We start from the raw sequence: 21,643 nt of genomic DNA on the forward strand, positions 1-21,643 counted from the left end.
TTTATAAAATAATTTATAAAAATAATAAAATTATATTTTTAAATTGATGTATAGAACATATTTAATAAAATACTTAAATAATATAATTTAATTTTAAAAATAAATTTTATTAATCAAATCTTATCATTTAAATAATGTGAATTATATGATCTATCGGAGAATATAATAAATCTTTTATAAATATCGTGGGTACCCAATGTAAATCATTTTCGCTTGTCATTAGAATTTTAATGTGAATACTAATTGTAAATTAAATGAAATTTTGTAATTGGAGGAGAATAAATAACTACTAATAATTAATCTACAGATGAAAAAAGGTTGTTTGCTTTGCTGTTGCGTGCTCTTCATTGATCCTTGAGAAGGGGAGAAAGACCCACCGACTCAGAGTGACCCGGGGTAGAAGAATCTCCGCAATCAACCATGTCCGCTTCCGATCCCGAGAAGTTAATCACCAAAGCTGATAAACTGTAAGTCTCTCTCCCTCTATGCGTAGTTACACAACACCTTGTGAATATGTCTGCATTTGATCGGATTTTAGTTCAGAAGCATTAACGGAACTATAAATTCCTATTAGAAACCGAAAAACGTTTCGATGATTTTATGATTTTGATTCAGCTGGAAAAGTATTTCTCCGTTGTTTTTAATAATCCTTCGCCGAGTAGATTGAAGCAGAAAATCCATGTAATCATTGATTTATCACATATATTTGCAACTTGCGACGTTCTTCTGGAAAAGTGCGCCACAATTTATTTGTATTTCATTGGTTTCGACGTTTTGTTTGGATGGCTTTGATGCTTACAGCTTTAAATGGAAATGCTTTTGTAATTCGCTGATTTTGATAATAACGATCGCTTAGGGTTTTGTTCCTATATCATGTATTTATCTGCCATGGTGCTGTCATGACCCACACGTGGATCCAAACACATTGGTCCAATAAATCCAACGGTTGGGAGAAGCATCACTTAAGCTGTTATGGACGTGTTTCACCGCCACCGCCTCACGATCACCTGCAACTAAAGAGTAAGACGGCTTGGGGGTTTGAGGGAACCTCTCCGATGCCTAAGTCAATGACTAGGATAGCTCTTTAATGCCAATGAATTAGATGCTTGTTACATACATGGCTTCCTCTCTTATATAGAGCCTTAGAATCGTTCTGTTATTAAATAATAATGGACATATCTGTTATTCAAATTCAAACCTGGAGATGAGGGTTCATCTCTTAGTAAATTTGAATGATAACCATTTGGATTCCATGCCACCATTGGATAGTTATCCAGTCGGTATTGGCTGTGGGCTGGATCCTCTTGATACTGAGTTGGGCTCTAGGTAGTGAGGTAGTCTTCGGGCTCGAGTAAGGGCCCAGACCCATGTGGGACTTAACTGGTCGGAATGTCCTCTCCATAAGCCATAATGTGTTCAAAGGACGCACGCTTGGGTGATAGTTGCTGAAGGAAATCCAGCTGTTATGTTATCCATTTTATCCTTATCTAGTAGTTAAATAAATGTGGGTTTGTTATGGCTTGGTCTTGGTCTTTAGGAGTAACGTGCTTAGTGGCCCAAAGAGATAAGTCTGTTATTATTTGAAGTGGGTTAGAATTTGTCAGTTATTTATCATATTAGTTGGAGTCCATGTATTTTAAATATTCCGCATATGTTAATGAAAGTTATTAGTTGGAGTCCTTGAGTGCATTATGGTGGCCTAGACCCTCGAAGTACCAAAAATTGTTTGTTTGTTAGTTTGGATACGTGATAGTTGGTATTAGAGCTAGGTTTCGATCCTTGGACCTGTGGGTTATGGGTGTGCAACGGAAGCGTGGTGGGCCCATAACCCACAAGTCCCAAGATCACCGTCCCTCCTGCATAAGCACAACCTCAATGCCTTCCCTTGAGGCATCACATTCAATGACAAATGTCTTTGAAAAATCTGGAAGTCTTAGAACGGGTGGTGTAGCCATAGCTTTCTTGAGTTTATTGAATGCTTCAATAGCTTTATGATCCTAATGAAAACCATCCTTGCATAGCAATGCAGTGAGAGGTGCGGCGATGCTTTCGTAATTTTTTATAAATCTACGGTAATATCCTGTGAGTCCCAAAAAACCCCTTAGAGCTTTGATAGAGGTAGGAATTGGCAACTGTAACATGCTGGAAATCTTGGTAGGATTGACTTGAACTCCCTATGAAGAAATAACATGTCCCAAATACTCTTATATTTTTTTTTTGATAAGTAAGAGATAAACTTTATTGATGTGAATGAAATAGGCATGTACCTAGTACACAGGAAGTATACAGTTGAACACCTAAATACATTCTAAGAGCGGTGAACTAAAGATAAGAATTCATGAATATCATCCCCATTTAATACAATAGGTGAAAACCAAAGCAATAAAGTATGCAGAAAATAATTCTTCAGCTCCACCATTGTTCGTTCCTTGTCTTCAAAGCAACGCATATTCCTTTCCGTCCAAATACACCACATGATACACAACGGAATCATTCTCCAAACTGCTGCCACTTGATGACTGCCCTGCAATTTTCTCCAACAAGCCATCAACTCCACCACTCTCCTAGGCATTACCCAAGCCACACCGACCCGTCGAAAAATCTCATCCCACAACCCTCTTGCTACGTCACAATGCAGTAAAAGATGATCTACTAATTCTCCATTTTTTCTACACATGTAACACCAATCCCGCACAACACATCCTCTCTTCCTCAAATTGTCCGTGGTCAAGATCTTCCCAAGGGCGGCATTCCAAACAAAGAAAGCAACTCTAGAGGGCACTCGAGACCTCCAAATGTTCCTCCAAGGGAATGAGGTGTGATCCTGTGAAATCAAAATTTTGTAATACGCATTTACTGTGAATTTCTTGTGATCCTGGAACCTCCATTTCAAGCTATCATGTTGCGCCATAGTAGACCCTAAAGAATGTAGCAAGCTGAAAAAATCTGAAACCATAGATAATTCTCAATCATGAATATCTCTATTAAACAGAAGATTCCACTTATGCGAACCATGAGCAAATAATCGCACACCCGCCACAGAAACCTCCTTATTAACTGCAATACGATATAAAGCTGGAAACACCCTTTCCAATGCATAATCTCCATACTCTATCTTATAGCACCCAAATTTGCGCTTAGTCATTTTGGCATGTAATTGGTGCTGATGGAGTAGTTTAAGCACAATCTCTAAATGTACGAGATGATTACTCATGCATTTGCTATAAATTAGGATATCATCAAAAAAGACTAGGACAAATTGTCACAAGTAGGGGCGAAAAACATCATTCATAAGGTTTTGGAAAGTTGAGGGCGTGATATCCACGTGAGAACAAAGCTGCGAGGGACCAAGCCTCCACTGGTCAATTGGATTCAAATTTTCCAGATATCCAATAAGATAATTCAGCTACATATAAATAGAGGACTCTTAACTGACTTTTTGTTAAACACAACCCTACAAACCAGCAACTAAGAATACTGCTATTTTCCCCTAAAGACTCGGGCAATAGAGCCCACTACAAACCAGTAACTACAACCCATGACTCCATTCAGCCAACATGGCCCACGACTCAGAGGAACATAACAGAACACAAGAAAATATCCTAAGGAAAAAATAACAAGAACACGTGCACCCCATGTGCTTCTTCTAATTACTGGGCGATGAGGATGTGTGGTGCGTGGCTTGGGACAAGACAAACCCCCCCTCTTCAAGGACCTTGTCTGCAAGGTACCCAAGTCATGATCTGAAATCCCTAATCTCCTCCCAACTAGCTTCTTCTTCTTTTGTGCCACACCATTTGATGAGTAGCTTTGTTGTGGTTGTTTGTCCCTGATGTTTGGATGGATGATCCCTTTGTCCAGCCCAGCATGTCCTTCACAAGTCTCTCGATCTCCTCCTTTTGGTAATAAGGATACCGGTAAGGTCAGGTGCTAACGAGGCCTGCACCTTCCTTAAGTGGTATCTTATGATCTTGGTTCCGATGGGGAGGTCACCCTTGAGGCTCTTGGAAAAGGCTGCTGGACTTAGAAATTAAGGGCTGCAACTCTTGGGGAACTTCCGAGGAGGAAGGTGTTGCTATTGTCTCCATTTTTTGTAGAACTAACCCCTTGTGAGTCCCTTTAGATTGGAAGTAAAAATTTTCAGCATCTTTCATTGTGAGATCCGAAAGACTAATGACTCGTTTGTTTTTGGAGATGAGATGAGATTAAAGTTAAAAAATTGAATAAAATATTGTTAGAATATATTTTTTAATATTATTTTTGTTTTGAGATTTGAAAAAGTTGAATTGTTTATTTTATTTTGTATTGGAAGTTGGAAAAGTTGTAATGATTAGATGAGATGAGATGAGATAAGATGAGATGTTTTCTGAAAACAAACAAAGCCTAAGTCCTTGGAGCTGAATTGCCTTCACGTGGCAAGTAAATTTCATAGTGAGTTTAGTAAAATCCCAAAGAATTAGTCCAAACAAATAGAGCCAATTCACACCTAAGATAAGGTCAAATCCTGCCAAGGGCAGTGAGTATAAGTGTGCATAAAAGACTGACCTTTTAATTGAAAGGAGACTACCTCATAACAGCCCAAACATGGTACCCGCTCCCCATTTGCCACCATTACTGTTAGGTTGTGACTTCCGTTAGTGTAAAGATTTGCCCTTTTTGTCACATTCAGATCGATAAAGTTGTGTGTGCTTCCCTTATTAATTAGGACAACCACTAATTGGTAAGATATTACGCCCCACAATCGCATAGTCTGAGGGGATGGTGTGTCCAAAATAGCATGAAGGGAGATTCCCGGCAACTTTCCTTCCTTGGTGGCCTCTTGGCTCTTGGACTTTTCCCATCTCATGTTCATTGGAAACATTCTCAAAAATTTCCTCTTCTCCTTTCGGTTCTAGTCCTTCCAACAAAAATAATTTAGGTGCTCGACACCTATGCCTTTATTGTCACAATAATAGCAAATGCCTCGATCATGCCTTTCTTTCATCTGGGTAGAAGTAATATGCTGGATAGTGAGGTTGGTTTTGGGGTTAGTGTTTGGATTTGGTCGTGGTGGGTGGTTTTGGGTTGGTGGGGCCATGTTGGCTGAATGGAGTTATGGGTTGTTGTCACCGTCCAATATTATCTTTTGACAATGATTTTGGGGTTAGTGTTGGGGTGGTTTCTTCCTTTTGATAGTAGGGATAACGATAAGGCCGGATGCTAACCAGCTTGGCGCCATCCATTAGGGAAATGCAGTGATCTTGGCTACAGTGTGGGGGAAATCCTCTAGGCTCCTTAAATGCCGAACCAAACTTCTCCACTAGTGGCTGTAATTCCGTAGGAATGGTAGTTGAAGAACTACCATGAGAGGCCTCCATTTGTTGTAAAACCAGCCCCTTGTGAGTCCCTTTAGAATGACATTAGAGCTATACAGCACCCCAGGCCATCAAAAGATTCAATTAGCTCATTCCACATGGACGGCAAGGCTTTAACTTGGTACCAATGGTTATTGGATTCTCATCCTATTTCCACTTGGCCCGAGTTTGTGCAAGCTTTGCAAATACGTTTTGCACCCACACCCTTTGATGATCTAGTGGCTGATTTTACTAAGTTGAGGCAAATATCAATGGTGGAAGAATATCAAACCAATTTTGAAATCCTATCAAACCGCATCTCAGACCTTTCGGAGGATTTCCGAATTAGCATCTTCCTTAATGGATTGAGGGATGACATTCGAATCTTGGTTACGATGTTCCGTCCCACAACACTACCTACGGCTTTTGGTCTAGTCCAACTATATGGGGAAGAGGTGTGGTGTAGATTCAAGAACCAAAAACCACCCAACCAACACCCATTACTCAAGTTCCTACAAGAAATAGTTTCCCTAGACTTCCAGCACCTAACCTAACTACTCCCCCTCACCTATTGGGGCCACCAACGCAGAACCACCCACCATGACCAAACCTAAACATGAATACCAAATCAAACCTCCCTATCCAACGTATCACTTCTGCCCAGATGGAGGAAAGGCGGGATCGTGGCCTTTGCTATTATTGTGACGACAAATGGGCCTCGAGACAGGTGCCAAGCAACCAAATTATTTTTATTGGAAGGGCTGGAGCAAGATGGAAGAAGAAGTTTTTAAGGAGGTTTCCAATGAACCCGAGATGGGAGAACTATAAGAAGCCACTGAAGAAGGAGAATTGCTAGGCATCTCTTTCCATGCTATTTCGGGCACACCCTCTCCTCAGACTATGCGATTGTGGGGCGTATTACGAAACCAATCAGTGATTGTCCTAATTGATATAGGAAACACACATAGCTTTGTCAACCCGAATGTGGCAAAAAGGGCAAATCTTTACACTAACGGGAGTCACTATCTAACAGTAATGATGGCAAATGGAGAGCAGGTACTATGTTTGGGCTGTTGTGAGGCAGTCTCTTTTCAATTGCAAGGTCAATCTTTTTATGCCCACCTATATTCATTGCCCATGGCAGGATGTGATCTTGTCTTAGGTGTGGATTGGCTCTATTTGTTGGAATCGATTCCTTGGGATTTTACTAAACTCACTATGAAGTTTATGTGGCACGAAAAAGCAATTCAGTTACAAGGACATCGCCATAGAAGATGCTGAGAATTTTTATTTACAGTCTAAAGGGGCTCAGAAGGGGCTGGTTTTACAACTAATGGAGGCTTCTCATGGTAGTTCTTCACTACCATTCCTATGGAATTACAGCCACTAGTAGAGAAGTCCAGTTCGGTTTTTAAGGAGCCTAGCGGACTTTCCCCCACACCATAGCCAAGATCAGTGCATTCCCCTAATGGATGGCGCCAAGCCGGGTAGTATCCGACATTATCGTTATACCTACTATCAAAAGGAAGAAATTGAACGGATAGTGAAAGAGCTGATGGAAAATGGGGTCATTCGCCCCAGTCAAAGTCCGTACTCATCCCCGGTGCTCTTAGTACGCAAGGCCAACGGCAGTTGAAGCATGTGTGTCGACTATCGAGCACTCAACCAAGTGACCATTGAAGATAAGTATCCTATTCTTATCATTGATGAACTCCTACATGAATTGGGTGGGGCTTCTATATTTTCTAAACTAGGTCTTTGATCGAGATATCACCAAATTCAGGTATATCCCAAAGATGTGCCCAAAACAGCCTTCCAAACTCACCAAGGCCACTATGAATTTTTAGTGATGCCTTTTGGCCTCACTAACGCCCCCTCAACTTTCCAAAACCTTATGATCAATGTTTTTCGCCCCTACTTGCAAAAATTTGTCCTAGTCTTTTTTATGATATCCTAATTTATAGCAAATGCATGAGTGATCATCTCTTACATTTAGAGATTGTGCTTAAACCACTCCATCAGCACCAATTATATGCCAAAATGACTAGGTGTAAATTCGGGTGTGTTATACTCCATATGATATGGATAATGGTAGGTGGTGTATGGGATCCCACAGTGCTTGGGAATGAGAAGTTCTTGCTCTTCATAAGGTTCCAATGAGGCTCCAATTGTATCATTGATTAGTCATTTTGGAGTATGAGCTATGTGGTTTGGGCCTTCCATTGGGGTGTTACAAATGGTATCAGAGCTTATCCCAACTAGAAATGTGGGACTTGAGCCGTGCCACGTATAATGGATAGGCCTGGCGAGGACGTCGGGAATTTAAGGGGGGTAAATTGTGATATTCCATATGATATGGATAATGGTAAGTGGTGTATGAGATCTCACATTGATTGGGAATGAGAAGTTCTTGCTCTTTATAAGGTTCCAATAGGGTTCCAATTGTATCATTGACTAGTCCTTTTGGAGTATGAGCTATGTGGTTTGGGCCTTCCATTGGGGTGTTACAGGGTGCTATGAGATAGAGTATTTGGGACGCTATTTCTTCACATGGAGTTCAAGTCAATCCTACCAAGATTTCCAGCATGCTACAGTGGCCAATTCCTACCTTTATCAAAGCTCTAAGGGGTTTCTAGGGACTCATGGGATACTACCATAAATGTATAAAAAATTACCGAAGCATCACTGCACCTCTCACAGCATTGCTACGCAAGGATGGTTTTCATTGGGATCATACAGCTACTGAAGCATTCAATAAACTCAAGCAAGCTTTGGCTACACCACTCATTCTAGGACTTCCAGATTTTTCAAAGACCTTTTTTGTCATTGAATGTGATGCCTCAGGGGAAGGGATTGGGGCTGTGGTTAGGCAGGAGGGACAGCCTTTGGCCTATCTAAGTCAAGGACTAAGGGAAAAATATCTTCACCTCTCAACCTACGAGAATGAGCTACTTGCTCTAGTGATGGCTGTAAAAAAATGGCGTGCTTATCTAGTGAGTCAGAAATTCAAGATAGGCACTGATCAACAAGCACTCAAAGCCCCCCTCACCCCATGAGGCCCACTCACCTCCTTGGTACACCACACCATCCTCCCCATGGTTCCCCCCATGCTTCAATTCAATGACACTTCTCCACAAAGCCCCCCTCTCATTGTGATATCTCCATAGCCACTTGCCAAGCAAAGCTTTGCTGAAAAACAGCAAGTTCCGAATACCTAAACCTCCTTCTTGAATAGGAGAGCAGATTTTGGCCCATTTCACCAAGTGAGATTTGAACTCATCATTGATCCTCCCCCAAAAGAAGTCACGTTGAAGTTTCTCCATGCGATGAGCCACTTTGATGGGGAGTGGGAATAGTGATAGGAAATAAGTTGGTAAGTTGGAAAGAGTGCTTTTGATTAGGGTGACCCTCCCTCCTTTGGATAAATATATCATTTTCCGACTAGCCAATTTCCTCTCCATTTTTTCTAGAACATTATCCTAGATAGATATTGATTTGAACATAGCACCCAACGGAAAGCCAATGTATTTCATTGGCAGTTGAGATATCTTGCATCCCAAAATGTAAGCCATACACTCCATATTAGGAACATCCCCCACCGACAGTAGTTCTGATTTGGCCAAGTTCACTTTCAACCTTGATACAGCTTCAAAGCATAAAAGAAGAGCCCTCAAGGCTCGGATTTCATCATGTCAAGCGCCACAAAAAATTAGAGTGTCATCGGCGAATAATAGATGGGAAGAGTGCCAGTAGTGCCTTCCCCCACTGAGAATTAATGTGGGTTTGTTATGGGTTGGTCCTGGTCTTTAGGAGTAATGGGCTTAGTGGCCCAAAGAGATAAGTCTGTTATTATTTGAAGTGGGTTAGAAGTTGTCAGTTATTTATCAGATTAGTTGGAGTCCATGTATTTTAACTATTCCGCATATGTTAGTGAAAGTTATCAGTTTTTCCCTTTCAAAATTGCCTTGAGTGCATTACGGAGGCCTGGACCCTCAAAGTACCAGAACGAACTTGTTTGTTTGTAGTTTGGATACTTGACTGGTACTTACTGAGATTCTTTACTTATCATGTGATGCACGAGTTATGGTCTGCACTTGACACTAAAATGCTATCTGGTCTTGCTCATTTGAACAGCTAGTTGGCTGAACAACATAAAGTTCATATGAGCTATCAGAATGAGGAAACAACTAATACTATTGTATTCTACTTGGCCAAGTTGTCCATGAATTAGTTGTCTCCTAATGGCATACCCTTTTGATCATGCATAGATTATAGTCCTCTTTGGATAATAAAAATTGTTGCTGCTCATAAGTTCTCATTTTGAATTGCGAGCTACATGTAATGAAGCAAAACCATTTTAATTGTCTGCTTTATTATCGATTGCCTTTACTTTCCATTTCTCAGAACAAAACTCAGCCTTACAAGGTGGAGTGCTGATTGGAGAACTGCTACTCAATTGTATGAGCAGGCTGGTAGGTCATTCTTTATGTATTTTATTTTTAAAATTATATACAAGTTATAACGTGCAATGGATTATTTGAAGTATAAAACATAATTTGTGTTACCATTCTTGTTTGGGAGTGATACAAAAACACTTTTTCTGCTGTAGCTAATGCTTTTAGGATCGCCAAGGACCCTGAGAAAGCAAAAACAGCGTATGAGAAAGCTTCAAAAGGACAAGAAATGCTTTCTTCGTATCCTCATTTTTGTTGACTATCATAGCCCATCCTTTGGTGTCATTTGATCTTATATTATGGATGCACTTTATTTCTATCTTGTTTATGTCCTTTACAAGTGAATAAGACCCTGGGATGCTGCTAGGCATATGGAGTCTGCTGCTTATCTTGCAAAAGAACTAGGAAATTGGAATGAAGTTGCTGATTTCTATAGAAGGGCATCAGAGCTATACATTGTCTGTGGGAGATCACAACCTGCATCTGATGCTCTTGCAAAGGGTGCCCGGTAAACTTAATTTTCATTCTCTTGGTTTTTGAATTGCATTTTCTTATTAATTTTAGCATATTTCAAGGAGGCACCACTCCACATCTCTTTACTTAGATACTGAAAACTTGTCCCAGTTTCTAGAAGTCCTGTGAAAAAGATTTGTGCAATTTTCTTTTATATCTTTCTGTTTAAATCCAAGATTGTGAATGGGGCTGTTATTTTAATTAGCAGTTATCCTCACATATCAAAGTCAACTTTTTTTAAAATCCATGATCCTTTCTTTCAAATATTAAATTGGTCATTTTGTTTTCCAAAATTCTGTTGATATTCACTTACATGATGTGTATAGAGGATGAAGGTTGACGAAAACCTTGTAACATCGTTGCCAATATATTGAGGGCTTTTTTTTTTTTTGATAAATAAAAAAACTTTATTGCTCAAAGAATAGGTCTAGCCCAGTATATATAATAGGGAGCCCTGGCTAAGAGGGCGCAGGAGAGACAAGAAAATCATGAAGGGCCATGCCATTGACATCAACAGCAGGGGCCCGAGTACAAAGAGTGCTATAAATATATTGAGGGCTCTTATGCTGATGGACACTGACTTGAATCGTAATTTCTGGATATGAATTTCTTTTCCATCTGTTTGTCTTGTATGAATTTCTTTTTTGCTTGTCTTCTTGTTTTTTCATCTCTGTTTTTTTGTACTTCCTTTCTCAAGATGATGTAAAAACATAGACTAGTTATTAAAGTCTTTTGTCTCCATTTTCCACCGTTTCTTTTTATATCTTTACATTCACTATGGCTTGGGAAACAGTGAGATATTACTTTCTATTTCAGTGCTCTTGAAGATGCTGTGCCTGATGAAGCTATTCAGCTTTACACTGATGCTTGTTCTATTCTTGAAGAGGATGGGAAGGAACAAATGACCTTTGATCTGTATCGTGCTGCAATAAGTGTTTATGTAAAACTTGAGAAGTAAGTTTTGGTACTCTTTACACAATTTTAATGTACACACTCAAACCATGATAAAATTTCTTTTTGGGTTTTGTAGAAACTTGTGCCATGTCCACATGTGAGAAACTGTAATGTTGATGGCTCACCAATTGCTGTTTAACACGTGTTCCTTATGATACACTGTCAAAACTGTCGCTGATTGTGAATCTTGATAAGTCTCATGTGTACATACAGGTGCTAAAAATTTATTATTTAGGGCAGACATTTCACTCTTGAGATTTGAGTTCTTGGAAACTAGAAGACCGGAAAAGAGAACAAAAATTCAATGTGCACCTATTTTAGATGTTACATTTGTATTTATTCTTTATTATAGGGGTAGGAATTGGCAACTTATGTTGTATGTGAAGATGAAATGAAATAGGTTCATTTTTCAGATATCAATACGAGTTCTCAAAGCGTATCTTTGAAGTTGAGGTGTCTGATACTTTGCATTCTTGTCATATTCTGACATTTATATATAACTTGAGTTTACATTGCTGGAATCCTGGAGACTGTGCAAACGCAACATGTCTTTTACCCGGTTAAACCCTGGACCTATATAGCAGCACATCCCCATCACATAGATTAGGTAAGTGATTGACTTTTCACTAATAGGACATGGCCCCTAGAATTTGTTTGCACCCAAGGATTTGAACCTTAAACCTAGAAGGAGCATACCACCAAGAACAAGGCCCTTAGCCAACCGCTAGGGCTTCTTGCATGAATAATGAAAAAGTACTACTCGTGACTTAGACATTACCTGGCTGTGTTAGTATTACTGTTGTCTGCCAGAATGGGCATTGTTACTGAGATCTTATAGCCTTATAGGATTCAAATCAATTTCTCTAAGAGTTATTTTGCCTGTCAATTCACGTGCTACTTTAGAGGTTAGTATTAATTACTACTTTCATTGCGTTCAGATACACAGATGCTGCAGCTTTCCTATTGAGATGGGGCGTTGCAGCTGATAAATGCAATGCTACCAATAGCCAATGCAAGGTGAGAAAGAACACTTGAGTCATATTCTATTCTTTATATCCAGATACTATGTGCCCAAGGATTTCTTTCTGCTGTTTCCCTTGACTATGAGAAAGAACAACTCTTTCTTTCCTCAATAATTTCATTTCATTTATTCCTGCCTTTTAAATTTTCTTTTAATCTAGCTCCTTGGATACTAAGGATTGTGTTGCAAGTGGACTCTTTTGCTTCTATAGAACATGCATGCCCTAAGAAATGTTGGGCATGCATATGCCTTAGTGCTCCATTTGAGCAGCGTCTGCTCTGCACCCCTTCTGTGCATCCAAAGATTATCCTTTCTCTCCTAGCAAATTCTGTTTACGCCATATGTTTTGATCTCCCAAAGAATGACTTTAGGCTGCATCTTTGTTCTTGTGCAATTATCCTTTACTTCAACCAGTCTTGAATGTTGAACTTCGTAGTTAATTCTCAATTACAAATTAAAACTAGGAGAATTATAATCTATTTCTTCCAGAGTTAGCGTCTATGTGTCTACTTTGTCGTGTTCAAACAGTATTTTCGAATAAATATGTAGTTTTTTTTCAATTACAAATTAAAAGTTGGAAAATTATATTCTCTTTTGTCCAGAGTTAGCCTCTATGTTTCTAGTTATATTTTGTCATGTTCTAAATGTCTTTTGGCAGAAATAATCCCTGACACTGTGTTTACTTTGTCATGTCCAGACAGTATTTTCGAAGAAATCTGTAGTTGTTTTTCAATTACAAATTAAAAGTTGGAAAATTATACTCTCTTTCGTCCAGAGTTAGCCTCTATGTTTCTAGTTATATTTTGTCATGTTCAAAAAGTCTTTTGGTAGAAATAATCCCTGACACTCTTTGTTGGTTTCAGGCATACCTTAGCGCAATTATTGTTTACCTTTATGCACATGACTTCAAGCAAGCAGAGAAGTCCTATAACGACTGTTCTCAGTGAGTATAGGTTTTCTTGCAGCAACTTCTGGCATTGGTAGAAAATTGTTTTTTTGGCATCAGTAGTTTCTTGAAATACTCTAATTAGCTTTCAAACCTACTGACTAGGGATCGCAATACTTAATGGTACTCAAAACATAGTTGAATATTTTTTTAGGCAATAACACATTTGACTTCTCAAACTGCCACTCTGTTTGCACACCCAAACTAACAAAGTTATCACATAGCCCTCTAATTTGAACATAAATAAAATATATATCCCTTTGTTAAGATTTGGCCATTATGATAATAAAAAATAGGTGATGTGACACAATCTTAACGTTTGGTTCTCAGAGGAGGCAAATTGCTAAATGAATGGTAGCTTGGGATGAAGTGAAAACGTATGTAGTTTGATGGCCATGTTGCAAAAGGAGTGGTAATTTTAGGGGGTAAAGTGAAAACACATTTTTGTTACATGAGAACTGCTAGGTACAGTCCTGAATTGAGGCTTGCTTGCGGACGAATGTACTTAAATAGTAATTTACTCTTTAAATTATAGCGAAATGTCAAAAAGGCCCCTAAGCTCAAATGATCAGATCCAGCTTTCTTCCTTCCCTCCCTCCAGCAATTCGCCTCATTCGGCCTGAAGAGGTTCTTAACTTATTATTTCATCTTTACTTTCAGGCTTCAACTGAGTTTTCTAGAACTTCAGTAAATGTGATGGTCCGGGCACGGAGAAGATCCAAGTTTTTCAATATAGTGTACATTGAGGGAAGGAAGAGTTCAGCTTTCTCGTGTTTCACAGCTCATCCAATACAATAGAGACCCTTCATAAGTGAACAGCAGTCAAGTAAACTTTAAAAGATACAACTGTTTCAGGAAAACAATAAATCGGTAGTCCAGAAAAGATGGAGTCCTTACTTTGCAAGATAGAATATTTATTTTCTTTCTTCATGCCAACTCACAAGATCAAAGCCTACTTAGCAAACAAACTTTCGAATAAATGAACAACCAATTGCAAGAAAACTGCGTCAAAACCTCATCATTCGAATATACCATCCAAACCACCAACCCCCTCAAACTAAGTGAAAACTTGTTCAACCCGTCAACCAGAAAAAAAGAAATTCATCACCAAACAACAAAATACTAAGTCCAGAAGCCAAAAAGCGAACGTTTTCCCAAGAATAAGTGAACGATTATCATTAATACTCATGTCAGAGACTTTGGTTTCCAAAGGTCCAGGCAGCAGCAACCCGAGGCCCCCTGGCTCTTTACTCGGGAGACCGAAAACGGAAAACCTACCCAAGAATAAGAACACAGCTGTATCGCAGCGGGGTCCCGTGACAAAAATCCCCTGGAAAAGAGTCCAAGAAGCCATAGCTGGAAACCAAGACGAGAAATTTTCATCTTCATCTTTTGTCTCTGCACTAACTAGCGTTGAGTGAAGTAAGTTTGTATGGAAGGAAACTAAAATTGCACAAGACGACGCGTTGGAGAGAGAGAGAGAGGGAGAGAGACCTAATTCGCGCAGGGGAATTTGGGGAGGGAGAGGGACTGAGGGAGAGGATGCATTTGGGATGAAACGACTCGTTTTTGAGATGAAACGAGCCGTTTCATTAATTCGTGCGCACCCAAGCCTCAATCTGGGACTGCATCTAGAATTTTTCTTGTTACATTCACACATTTCTCTGCAAAATGAGTGCTAGCTTGGGGTAATTTTTGTTACATTCAGATTCATCACTTTACTTATTGTTCTATTTCCAGTTCAAATATTTGTATCTCCTGGCTACATTCTATGATGATTCTAAAATGATCACTGGCTCTGATCATCTGTAGTTACTGTCAAAAAATCCAGTTACAGATTCCATTTATTTTATTTAAAGGATTGGGAAAGGAAAAACCACGGGGGATATATGGACCCAAATATTGTTGTTTTAACGTTTTGCCTTTGGATTGTTCTTCAACTGGCTGTGCATAGCCTTTGTTTAAATCAAAATCAAATTAACAAAAACTTGCTCCAAACTTCCGGGATTGATGAACAATTGAGAAAGAAAATGACCTTCTCTGGTGGTATATATGCTCCGGGTCTCCTCGATCAACCCTGAACCAAAACCCTCAACTAGAGATATAACAAATCCACACTTTTTCTACTATGAGTTTCCACCCAAAGGATTCTTCTGATCTGACTTGCAGCTTTTGGCCCTCCATAGGATCGACGTGTTTTTGAGAAGTGACCAGGGACGTTGTGCTAGTAAGCTTCTGTCTGCTTATTCAGAAGGTGACATTGAAGAAATCAAACGGCTGGCTCAGTCAAGCACTATTTCTAATCTTGACCATGTGGTAAGAATTTCAATTCTGCGGTAGCCTTTTTTTTGTTCAACTTTTCCTTGACCATCCTGCTACGTGAATTAAAGATATTTAACCGGTAATGTGAGGTACCTTAGGGTTCTACTATTTACAAGCTGGTGTGTAAATACACATTTAGTGTATTCTGTATACTTCCTGTGTAGTGTGTACATGGGCTATGCCTATTTCATTCATATATATAATATTTACTTCTTACTTATCAAAAAAAAAAAAAAAAATACACATTCAGTGTAGAACCATGTCAATAAATATATTTTTTTATGTTAGCTGATGTCGCAAGCTTCCACATCAGTGGTGTGTTTGGTATGCCAATAAACAAACTTGCAAATTGAATTTTTCAGTACCTTGACTTCGTTCCTAGTTATCTTACTTTAAAATTTGGTTAATTGCATCATTGCATATTGCAAAGCTGAAATGTTATGCAAATGAGTTTAGATATGTACTTCACTTAGCTTCACTTAATACATAGACCTCATGTGCTTTAATGTGCCTCAACCTGAAAACACACCATTTCCTCTAGGTAGATCCATTAAGTCACAAGAGTTTGTATACCTTCATCTAACACCACCCCTGATCCCCCTGCCCCCTCTCCCCAGCAAAAAAGAGGGGGGGTGGGGGACAAAGTTATGAAAGAGAGTAACAAATGGGTTTTTAGAGATAGCATCTAAAACATTAGTGGGGCCATGAAAATTACAAAATTCAAGAGAAACAAAGGTTAAGGGTTGGCTAGGATTAGTGAAAGGAGACAGCTTTTCTCTGTTTCAAGCTTGTCACAACTCACAAGTCACAACCCTGATAAGATAGGATTTGTGTTTATTAATGCTGTTATTTACAATTGGCTTTGCTGTTATTTACTAGCTGAGATTAACAAAGGAAGTTTACTAAAATTAAATTTCCCACTTAAAATTCAGGACAACTTTTCTTTAGCATTTTTTTCCCTTAAAGATCTGCCAACATTCCTGCTTTAAAGACATGACAGGAGAATTAGAGAAAGATAGAGACAGTTTGCTGGCCTCACATAATTTAATTTTGTCCGTGTGAGTCTTTAGTATTAAAAGTTGTGAGCCTCATACATTTTCTTTTGTCTCTGCAAACTTTTCCATGGAGTTTGGGTAGAGAACTCTAGGAGATTTCAATTCCAATTAATTACTAGTATTATCATGGTAATAATGAGATTTTGGCAAATATGCTTTAGTTTGCATGCATTTAACTGAGGTGGAATGTCTCAGATCATCAGGCTTGCAAGGAAACTGCCTACGGGAGAAGTGAGTGCACTGAAGACTGATGATGCGGAAGAGCAAGAGCCACTGGACGAAAATGACCTCACTTGACCTCTCAAAGATCGCGGGTGTACCTAGTTTGTGTATGCATTTCGATGCCACTCTTTACATTGTGCAGTGTTTATATATATATATATATATACATTTTTTTTTTTTTTTTGGGGGGGGGGGGAATGTGCGCGGCCAGTACCAGGGTCAAAAGCACATCAAGGAAACGGAAATATAAACGTCGGCTCATTGCCAAACTAGCATAAAAACAACGATGGTTGCAGTCGCAACCTTCTGTATCTTTTAGTTTTCCTTACCTTAAAGTAGCACACTCGTTGGCAAGTTACCTTAGTTGCAGTTATTTTTGGAGCTCAGCAAACGTATATAGGAAATGACAGTGAAACTTTGGGATTTATAAACAGTTAGAATATTTCACCTCATGATCCTCTAATTGGTACAAATAATTTTATCCTTAGACTAAGGAATTACAAAAAGGTGATAGTACGAAGACTCAATTGTCAATTTCCATGAAATGATACGATGTATAGTGCAACAATAAATGGAGCATTTTTCAAAACCTATTCCAATATATAAAAGCTGAATTATCGTCTATGTAAAATATTGTGTCAACTTGACATCTATCTATTTTAATTTTATTTTTAATTATTCTATTATTCTTGAATTATAATACAAATGCATTTGTATTTCTAGAAATACTTTAGGCAGATTGTAAATTTACAATCTATTACCTCACAAGGTAATTTAGAGAGATTACATAAAAGTAAATTTACAAATTAACGTGATTTTATGCAGTACGTCAGATTGTAAAGTTATTTTTGTTGTAAAGTAAATCTTATAGATCGGATAAAGTCACATCAATTTATAGATTTATTTTTATATAATCTTTTTGTATCTATAATATTTCTCGGACACTTTTATTGTTTATGACCACTTTATTATTCACCTTTTGCATTTATCGTCTTTTGTACTTTCGTCAACTTCTACCAATATATTACCACTTCATTGTCTCTTGCACTTTCCTGTTTTGCACTTCCCATAAACTTCATTTGTTGTCTCTTGCACTTTCTGTCAATTAACGCCTTTTATTTTCTGAAGTTTGGTTATACCTTAGAGCTAGTTGGCTTTCTAAGATACTATCTCAGCATATAAGTTTATTAGCTGATTGTCGTTGATGCTACTCCAAACAAAACAAATCTAATTAGGTGGTCGTGAAAAGTTCTAAAATTGGTTTCCTTCTTAGAGATGGAACTCTTTGCACTGTCAATGATGTTGGTGGCCATTTCTTTTGTGCAACAATTGAAACTCCAGTGCCAAGCCCAACATTTAAAGCTGTCGTTTAGTGCCCACTTTCTTAGCATCCCTTGCAGTTTTGACTTTCGAATTGTTCTTATGAGCTATACTTGTCCAAGTATAATGACCACAGAATATGATGGTTCATTTTATCTTTTGAATTTCCCCTCTTTTATGTATTTTATTTTTAAGGAATCTCTGTTTATAAATTGTCAAGTATGTTGAATTTCTCCTTTTTTTTTTTATAGGTAATACAAAAAAAAAAAGGAGAATTTCTCCTGACTATAAGAGAGATAGGGAAATATAATACAATTAAAAATTTAATAATTTCTTACCAGAAATTCTCATGTTTGAAGCCGAATTATGGTCAATTTAAACTCCGCGCCCTCTTTTCAATTGAAGCTAAAGCCATGGTCCTTTATTTGTCATAAAAATAAAAAAAAAATTAAATAAATAAAAGACCCGAAGAGATTGTTTTTTTCTTCTCTTGGGCAAACTTCGTGTGTATGGCACCCGCCAGCGTTTAGATAACATAATTGAATTGAAAGTCTTGTAAAGTCTTAAATCTTGAATAATAATAGACTATGGCCTCGTTTGTTTTCAAGTTGAGATAAAATTTAAAAATTGAATAAAATATTATTATAATATATTTTTTTAATATTATTTTTATTTTAAAATTTTAAAAATTTGAATTGTTTATTTTATTTTATATAAAAATTTAAAAAATTATAATAATTAAATAAAATTAAATGAGTTGAGAAGTTTTTGAAAACAAACGATAAGCCGAATATTGTCTTGTTAAAGGTTGCTGGGTTTAGGCTCAAGCAATGAGCTAAACAAGTTAATAAATGTACCAGAGTCGGTCGGCCCACAAGACTATTCTCATTTGGGATCCATGATCAGGAAATTAGTAGCCTCCTCCCTCTGTGTAATTGGGCAGGATGAGTCTTTTGGAAGGGCAAGGGACCGCCGGATGTAAACAGTAAAACACCCCCTCCTCAAGGAGAAAAAAAAAAAAACAAAGAAAGCAAGAGCTCACTCTCCCTCCTCTCCATCTTGTTAAGCTTCCACCGTTAGATAGATCATTACACGCACACTACAAATCCCATTCTCAGAAAGATCCTTTTTTTTCTTTTTTAATTTTCTCGCTGCTCTGTATTCCCCACTTACCAGAAAGAAAGGCTTCAAGAAAACAGAGCATTATCAAGAAAGCAAGATAACACCACTCTTCATGGCCGCCAATTGCCCATATCTCCCCCTTCTCCTTGCCATATTCACCATCATCAACTCAGCCTCTGCACAACTCCCAACCACCACCACCACCCCTTCTCCACCTCCACCACCTTTTGTTCCATCGCTGCCACCTCCCTCGCCATTGCCAACACCTCCTCCTCCTCCTCCATCTCTGTCGCCATCTCCCCCTCCATTGCTAACGCCGTTACCACCACCTCCATCTCTATCAACACCTCCCCCTCCATCAGTCACGCCACTCGCACCACCTCCCCATCATTTTCCATCCCCACCTCCTCCTCCTCCTTCCCGTCGAGCACCAGCACGACGATCACCGCGACCTCAACAACTGAACAACATAATCGACGCACTGATGGGCGCCGGTGACTTCACGAATTTGGAGGACATTATCTCAGCGATCAATCCATTGAGTCTCCCACTGAGCGCCACCATCTTCATCCCACAAGAAGATCCCCTCAACGTCACGCCCCTTTACATGGACCCCTTCATTTTTCCCTACCACATTGTTCCTCAGCGTCTCTCTTTCTCTGACCTCCAACTCCTCAGAACCAACACTCGCCTCCCAACCCTCCTACCGCACAAGTCTATCCTCATCACCAACAGCTCTGCCTCCAACTTCACCCTCGACGACTCTTGTATCACCCAACCAGACGTCTACAGCAACAACGCCGTCACAGTGCACGGAATTTCCGCCGTTCTTGACTACGCTACTTACGGTGATGGGTTGCACAAATCGTCCAAACCTCCAGCACCGCAGCCGGAGGCTATTACTCCCGCACCGCGCTTTGCACCAGGCGGACCAGTCACTGACTCAATGTCAGATGCTGCGTGCCTTTGCAGCGAGTCTCCGATTGTTTTCTTTATTGTTTCTGCGGTTCTGGCTTTCAAGATTCACGGGAACCCTCTTGCTCGTTGACGGGTTCCCGAGTTTTTCCAAGAATTGGAGTACAGAGTGCTGTTGCGCAGCACAAAGGATCAGGTCCAAGATGAGTATTTCTTTCTTGGGGTCATTCATGGGGTGGCAATTGCCAATCATCTCTGCAGGTCTCGTTCTTCGATGGGTTTATATCTTAGGAACCTTGATCTCAGCCAAAAGACCTTTATCATCGATCAGAATCCTTTTTAATTTTCATATATTTCCACGAGGTTTTAGTTTGCTCTGATCCTGTACATGACTGTATTCTTTCTCATGAATGCGGGTAATATTTCCATTCTGCTAGAAAATAAAATGTTTCTTTTGTCTGTTACACTTTTCACTCTTTGGGATTCACGAGGATAATTGTAGTATTGTACAGCCATATTCATTTCGAATGAAATAACACTGTTGTTTCCTTTTCCCAGTTTCCTTTCCTGACTTTGTTGTAAAACTCTTTTTACACTGATGTAGCTTATTTTGCACAAATTGATGTATCTTATTTTGACTCTATAGATCTACTTCGTGGTAAAAAGAGTTTTACAATTTAATATAATTCAAGAAGCCACTTCAATTTATTATTATTTATTTATTTATTTGAGATTTGTTTGTGAACCTAGCCCTTCTCTCTCTTTTTGTCATTCATACACTTCTTGCCTGCCTAAATTTAGACTAAGACGACGTTTGGATGCTAAGTTGATCTTAGATTATTTGCAAATAGTAGTGAAAAAGTAATGAATTATTTGTGAATAGTAGTGAAGTAGTCTAAGACTTACCAAACTAGCCTAAGGTTATGGCTGGTCCTAAAGACTAATAACACTAACAAAATTCAAAGAAATTTTGACCAGTGTCAACTCTCGGCCATTGTTAGAGCATCTCATGCAAAGAGAGGAGAAAACCATGAGAGTCCTGTATGAAACCCCTGTAAGAGAGCACAAAACAGTAGACTTCCCTTCGGAGGTTATTGTGCTATCTGGAATTATAAGAATTCACTTAGAAAAAAAGAAAAAAAAAAAGAATTAGTCATATTGAAAGGAATATCGTGAATATAAATATATCATACACTGGTGATTTGTCAATCGAAAATAACATTCTGTTTTCAGTTTAATGAAAAAAAAAAAAAAGAATTAGTCATATTGAAAGGAATATCGTGAATATAAATATATCATACACTGGTGATTTGTCAATCGAAAATAACATTATGTTTTCAGTTTAATGATATCTCTTTGTAGAGACCTAACCCTTCATCGAAATATCTTGCAATCCCCCTACCGCAGAGAAAGTCTCCGGGGACATAAAAGACTCATTAACGTCCCTAGACACACAAATACAAAGA

At 38.7% G+C, this 21,643-nt stretch overlaps 1 protein-coding gene across 1 annotated transcript; it reads left to right on the top strand.

Annotated features, from left to right (window-relative positions):
- The first annotated feature begins 326 nt into the window (after positions 1-326).
- Positions 327-17,183, top strand: LOC109014721 (gamma-soluble NSF attachment protein-like). The gene is made up of 9 exons (XM_035687964.1): positions 327-467; positions 9,738-9,805; positions 9,943-10,027; positions 10,137-10,295; positions 11,117-11,254; positions 12,193-12,271; positions 13,139-13,218; positions 15,408-15,537; positions 16,794-17,183. Exons 1-9 carry the CDS (start codon positions 421-423, stop codon positions 16,893-16,895), a joined length of 888 nt encoding a protein of 295 aa, XP_035543857.1. The 5' UTR covers positions 327-420; the 3' UTR covers positions 16,896-17,183.
- Positions 17,184-21,643: the final 4,460 nt, after the last annotated feature.

Source organism: Juglans regia, chromosome 3 (assembly GCF_001411555.2).
Source record: "Juglans regia cultivar Chandler chromosome 3, Walnut 2.0, whole genome shotgun sequence".
In the NCBI taxonomy this organism is placed as follows: domain Eukaryota; kingdom Viridiplantae; phylum Streptophyta; class Magnoliopsida; order Fagales; family Juglandaceae; genus Juglans; species Juglans regia.